Raw genomic sequence first — 7044 nt, forward strand, 5'->3', positions numbered from 1 at the left:
TATATATATATAAAGTAATATTTGAACGAACACAATTATAGTACGGAATTTCACCCCAAAAATCCCTCATGTATAACAAAAGGAGAACATGGTGGTTAGACATGCATTAAAGTATAAACTAGAAACAAGTGGACTGCTTCTTGCTTTCATGTTGTCACAGACCAAAACACCATTGGACAAAAATTGGTTGGCCTTAGAAGACTGGTCAAACACCAAATCATTATAAGAGACGATAAGAAATGAATATAATACTAAAGAACAACTAGCCTCTTGATCCCCATCTCGCAATATCTTGGATAAATTTTTTGAAATATAAAAAAAGAGGTTAAAGGTGTGAAGGTTTTTTTTTACTAGATCAATTTTAAAATCTTGTAATCTAACTTTTCACCTCATTTGAATTTCAAAATAAATTTTATGGGAGTTAAATCAAATTAAATTGTTGATTTTATTTATAAAAATTAATGTAATATTGATAACTAGTAAAAAAAAACATGATTTTGCTTTTAATAAAATTTTAAAATAATAATTTTTTTACAAAAAAAACTATTGAGACAGTGACATATTAAATGGATTTTAGTCCCCAAGCAAATCCTATAGAAAGCAAATAAAAAATTATTAAACTCATTTTCTCAATCAACTCAATGTTAAATAATGAAATTAAAAATAAAATTCAACTATAAAAATGAATCAAGCAAATTCAGGCTAATCTGTCTTAAATATAGATCATAAGACCATGATAACAATATAGAAAACAAATTGAAGCAAATTATAAAACTTAATTCTCAATCAACTTCAATGTTGAAAGGTGAGATTAAAAAAAATCAATTAGAAAAGGGAAAAAAATAACACCCAAGTCAACTCTAGTTAATTGATCAAACTCGTGACCCGGGTCAAGAAATTGTGATAACTTCATAGAATGCAAACCAAAACAAATTATAAACCTTAATTCTCAATCAACCTTAATATTAAATAATAAAATTTTAAAAAAAATTCAACTAAGAAAGGACAAAAAAAAATACCCGAGTCAAGAAGCTTAACCCGTGACTTAGATCATAATAACCCAATAGGAATATATATATATATATATATATATATATATATATATATATATATATATATATATATATATATATAAACCATGATTCTTCAAACAAACTGATTTTTGAAGAATTAAATTGAAAAAAAAGTAAAAAAAAATACAAAAAAAATAACCCAGGTCAATGCAGGTTAACTTGTCAAATCTGGATCAAAAAATTAGAAAAACTCCATAAAAAGTGAATAAAAAAATTATAAAGTTTGATTCCAAATCAATTTAATGTTAAAGAATGAATTAAAAAAATAAATAAAAAATAATTTAAGTTAACATGACTAATCTGTACATAAAATTTGTAATTTAAATAATAAAAATAAGATAAGAAAACAAAACAAAATGAATTATAAACCTCATATTAGAGAATTAAAAAAAGTTTAAAAAAATTCTCAGAAAAAGAAAAGGAGTCCTAGAAAAATCCTCGTTGCATTTGTTTATGTACCTATCTATAATAAAAAGACAATCCCGTTTAATTTTAACTTAATTATTGGAGTGCACAGTAGCGTTCTCGTAAAAACATAAAATAAAAGAAGTAGCTGTATTGGACAAAGCAAGGAGCAGGCAGAGTCTTGTTAATTGTTATCTTGGCAGAATGGGGCATGATGATGGGCCCCACTGGACAACGACAACGTGAAATCTGGTAAAACCAGAGATGCCTCTGTTTTTTATATGTTTTCTCCGTCACTCTCACCACTATGGAAATTTAGCACATGGGACTCCGTCGTTTTAAAAATCAGGTAAATCTTGTGGGCCACCCCGGATACTACCGTGAGTGCCTGTTGCCCCCTCCGCTGCCTGCCTCTTCTGGTTTTCTCTTGTAATACCCTCTCGGAAACATTCTAGCCACATATTTTCCCCCCCTCCTCCCAAATCTTACCTCCAGATTGGATCTTAATGCAATCCCGGCTACCACATGCCTTGTTCCTCCGCTACAAGCTGGCTTGAACCGGATAACTGATCCGGATCACTGGTTGTAGATTGTCTTTTTTTTATAAATATAAAAATTAGATTTTATTAACATGTTTTCCATTAGATATGAATTTCAGAATTTGATACATATTAGATATTATTTTTTTAAAAAATATTAAGTTAGTGATTAAGTTGGATGATTATTTTTTCAAGTATTGATACGATTGTATATTGAATTGGTTTGAATTAACCTTCTAAATCCATAATCCTAAGTTACGAGACCGTGATAACCTTAATTGAAAACAAATCAAAATAAATTATGCAGCTCAATTTACAATTAACTAAATATAAAGAATAAAATTAAAAATAAAAATTCAATTAAAAAGAAACAAAAAAAGACCCGATTGAACCTAAGTTAAATGTTAAACTCACGGATTAGGTTATGCACCTCACCAGGTTTAATAATATTTTTTGTAAATTATTTTTTTATTTAATCATACAAAAACAAAGATATACTCTCGCAAAATTGGACAGCAACCAAATAATCAAATATTCATGCGAGATTGTGATAATCCTATAAAATAAAAACTGAAATATATTGCAAATAATGATTCAAAATTCAACCAAATGTTACAAGATAAAATTGAAAAAAAAAATCATAAAATAACCAATAAAAATTCAATATTAAATGATATAATTTTAAAAAAAATATATCAAAAAAAAAAAAAAAGTTGGGATGGCTAGTGTAGGGGACCTAGCATGCTATGATTATTTTTTTAAAAAAAATTAGGTGTATAAGCCAACCAACCCATGCTTCTGTACATCTAGTTTTTTTTTTTTTCCTTTATTCTATGTGAAAAATATGTCACCCATCTTTCTTTTTTTTTTAAAAAAATAGATGTAGACAGGCGTCTTTGCAATCTAAAATCTAACCAATCATGGAGGTGCCAAAAAAAATCAAAAGGTGATTTTTGGATCATAAAATCCATTTCATACTATTTCTTATCCTAAAACATTTGAAAAACACCATAAAAACCTAAATAAACTCAACCTAAATAAACTCATTTGTGGTTTCAAATCACCAAAAAAGTCAGTTAAAAAACTAAGAATAAACTAGAATCCAAAAAATTCTAAAACCCAAATCTACTTTCTCAAAAAAAAATTAAGGCCAAAGAACTCCCCTCATAAAAACTGATAAGCTAATGTGACGAGAAAAAAAAATTGAGTTCGAACACACTAGAAATCTGTTTATGACAAATCTAAGACAATTCACAATTCTAAATGACCACTAAACAGCATCGTAAATTATTAGAATCTTTATTTGGAATGAGGTTAAATTAGTCCTTGTTGTTAATGACCCATTCTTTTTTCTTTTTCTTTTTTAAAAATTTTCACCTGCCTACATCAGTTTATTTCTCATCTTTTTATTAACTATTATAGAATATTAAATCTTATTTTTTGACTATTTAATATTCATAAAAAAAATTTATTAACTTTTTTACTTACTTGAGATATGTTTTTACCTCCTGACTAAACATCCCGCTTTTAAAAATAGTGATAGCTACAAAATATTATACTAAGTTAAAATTATGTTATTTTTTAAAATATCTTTTTAATCTATATTATTTTTCTAAAATTTTTAACAAATAAATAATGCTGGAATGGTAAAACCCGTGCATGACACCCCAATTAGGCAGAGAGGTTTTGGGATCAGACTGACGTGAACAGATTAATCAGCAGAGCTGGCGCCTCTGTTTGAATCTTCGCATCATTTCCCAAACTCTCCCACAAAACAACAAACGACTGAAATATATTATAAAATATTTCTCGGACAGAGACAGATTAGATAAGCTTGAAAAAACTCCAAAGCCCGGAAGGGGATTCAAAGAAGTCTCTCACTTGCCCTAGAGAGAGTGCATTTCAAACGCACAATTCCCAATTCCAAGTCCCATCCCTCAAATGTCTCTCAAAAGAAACATCTGCAGGGACAGAGTCATAGATTCCATATCTTTCAATCAAGAAAACGAAGAGCCCACAATATTTGACAGAGTGTAGATAGATGGCTGGAGCAATATTTGATCGGATCAAAATAACAGAGCCGATTTGTGGTTTAATGGGGGGATATTGACATCTCGCCGATTCTCGAGGAGACAAAGGAGAGGGAGGAAAAAAAAGAGATTTAGAAAATAGACCTTCAACAACAATCTCAACACATATATTGATTTGGTTCTGCATTTTGAGCATCTGGGTTGGTTAGCTTTACCTCAATAGAACAAGAACAGCTACACTTTTGATACTTCCTACGAACAAACATTAACAAGAAACAACGATAACAGAAGCAAAGAGGAACCCCTTCCCTCGTATGTACAAATCACCTAAAGCATCAATGTCATGTGGTATTTTTTTTTTTTTTCTTAAAACAAAACCATAATAACATAAATTCAAAAAAGAAAAAAACACTAAAATGTTTGTTGTTGTTACCCTTCTCTCTATGCCTCTCTTCTTCTCTTCTCTGTTAACCTCTCTCAGACCTGTACTTGCTGCTGCTGCTAGTAATATTCTGCTGCTGCTGATACCCTTTGCTAAAGCCATCTCTTTTTTGCGGTGAAGAAGAAAACAACTGACCGAACCCAAAACCTGACCTTGAACTCCCTCTAAGGGAACAAACAGGAACGTTAAGAACTGGAGTCACTCTAACATTAGCAGAATAAGATCTCTCCATTCCTCTATGTTTAAATCTTGGCCCTCCATTAAAACTACTTGGACTACTTGAACTTCTTTCCAAGCTTTGAAATACTATTTTCCCTGATGAATTCATTCTTGGGCTATCCACTGAAACCCCACTACTTATTGAAACCTCACTCGACTCCCCCGCTGCCCTCCGCATTGGGCTCCTCCCTAACCTTGCAGTTGAAGAGGTGCCGCTATTGTTGTTTCCATTCTCCGACAATGGCTTCACCATTCTCATTCTTGGTGGGTTTTGGTTTTGATTTCGGTTGAGAATGAATGGATTCGGACCCGGGTTTTGCATTAAGTTGAGGTTGGTGCTTGGTTTATCAGAGTCGAGGGACAATCTTGGGAGATCTTCGTGCTCGTGGGATGAAGATGAAGATGACAGCGATAAGCGAGAAGAAGAAATGGAGAGCGATTCGCAATCCAAATCTCTTAGCAGTGGGAGACTCAATGAATGATCTAATAAGGTGTAGGAGAAGGAGGAGCTTGAGGACGATGTGTTGCAATTGCAGGTTTTTGAGTTCCTGTGCAAGATATGTTTAAGGGACTTGGGATTCGACGAGGACGAAGAAAACAATGCCGTCCTGGTTGATGGTTTTTGAGTTTCAGGCTTAGGGTTTTGGTGTAATTTCTTTAACCCCAGAAGCTCCTTCCACCGGCTCGAACATCTGGGAGCTTTGGGGGAAAACAAGTATGGATCGGTCCCGGAAATCTCCATCTCCAATCTCCGGCAAGACTTCACCGGCTCCCTCCCGGGCTCCGGCAGCCTTACCGCCTCGGTCAACTCGTTGACCGAGGTAGAAGTAGATGGTGGCAAGGATGGTTTGCCGTTACCAGTATTGATTTGTAGTGGCATTAATTTCCCATCAGAAAACAGCTCATCTGCAGGGAGCATGGTGAAGGAGTTGTCTAATCGGAACTCAAAGTCGACAGAGTCCGTGGTCTCCGGTGGATCTAGTTGCTGTGGATGAGGTGGGGGTAGAGGAGCTGAGGAGGCTGCAGCAGCTGCTGCTGCTGCTGCTGATGATGATGATGATGATTTGGCGGAGGTAGTTTTAGAGGTGGTTGTGTTATTACTATCCTCTTCACGGCTAAAAGAGATTCTCGGGCTTAACCAGCCATAAGATTGGTAAGTTTTGGGTGGGAAATTTTCAGGGGACATGCCCATGTTGTTAACACAAGCTGAGGCCATGTTGTAGTAAATCTTAAAAAGACACCCTTTTCTTGTGTGTTTCTCGGATGTGTTACATTTGAAGGAAATGAAAGGTGAGTTGGGTTTTGTGAGTTGATTGAGATCTAGAGGTAGAGTTAGAGAGAGAGAGGTTTTGCTGGGGAAGAAAGGAGGTAGTTTTTAGGGTTTGGAAGTGGGAAGGGATGCGCGTTTGCTTACTACTTAAAAGTTTAGTCCCATCTCCCAAGAGCCAGGGGACGTGTGTTCTTGGGTGTTGGCCGTTGGGTCTTTCCTTGTTCTTGTGAGCACCCTCTGCCTTGCTGTGATCACATGAAAGAGATAGATGATTATCCAGGAGTGATTGTATTTTAGCAAAAAATATTTAATCAATCCTCATAGTTTCAGAAAACTACATGTTTAGTTTTTATATTTTTATATTCTCTTATAACTTAATTTTCTTCATTCATTTCACCTTTTTTTCCTTTTTTATGTTAAAAAATACAAAAGGTCAAAACAAGTAGATGGCATAGAAAGATTGACAAAAAAAAAAAAAAGCGTTTTTTAAACAAAATATTATTACATTAAACATCCGGTCAAAATACTATTTAATTGTTTTTTGTACTCCATGGATTAATTAATTATAATTGACTCATTTATTATGTGTTTATTACTTGCTTTTACAAAAAGGTTTTTATACTAATAAATTGATTATGTTGCATTGAAGGCAACACCACCCAAACGATGGAGCAAATTATTTCATGGAAAGGGCAGCACAGATTTCATATATGTTTCCTTTGGATATCAATAATTATATGCCATACTATTTTTTACATGGACTTGGGTTTGATTCCTTAATTGTTTTTATTTTCTTCTTCAGCAACATGTGCTTTCTATTTTTTAGGTTTTCGAAATTTGGATTGTGTTAAGAGAATCCTATTAACAAATTAAATGGGCTTTTCAAAAATTCTAGCCCATTCATTTAAATGACCTAAAACAAATTGATGCTAGCCCACCCATAAAAACTTGAATAGTCCAATCATTTTTTTTTTAAAGAATTTTTAACTTTAACATTGATTTTTATAATATTTTGCGATTGTTTTGATGTAAAATTGAATTTAAAAAATAAAAAATATTAATTTTA

At 32.8% G+C, this 7044-nt stretch overlaps 1 protein-coding gene and 1 non-coding gene across 2 annotated transcripts; both read right to left on the reverse strand.

Moving 5' to 3' along the window:
- Positions 1 to 3702: 3702 nt before the first annotated feature.
- Positions 3703 to 3779, reverse strand: LOC118054100 (small nucleolar RNA Z122). Its single transcript, XR_004688466.1, has one exon. It is a non-coding gene; the product is annotated as a small nucleolar RNA Z122 (small nucleolar RNA).
- Positions 3780 to 4192: 413 nt separating this feature from the next.
- Positions 4193 to 6212, reverse strand: LOC118054080 (uncharacterized). Its single transcript, XM_035065524.2, has one exon. The coding sequence runs from the start codon at positions 5922 to 5924 to the stop codon at positions 4515 to 4517; it is 1410 nt and encodes a 469-aa protein (XP_034921415.1). The 5' UTR covers positions 5925 to 6212; the 3' UTR covers positions 4193 to 4514.
- Positions 6213 to 7044: the final 832 nt, after the last annotated feature.

This window comes from Populus alba, chromosome 5 (assembly GCF_005239225.2).
Source record: "Populus alba chromosome 5, ASM523922v2, whole genome shotgun sequence".
Classification (NCBI taxonomy): Eukaryota; Viridiplantae; Streptophyta; class Magnoliopsida; order Malpighiales; family Salicaceae; genus Populus; species Populus alba.

Excerpts from the sequence above, each read along its gene's own strand:
- LOC118054080 (XM_035065524.2), bottom strand. The coding sequence starts at position 5,924 with ATGGCCTCAGCTTGTGTTAACAACATGGGCATGTCCCCTGAAAATTTC.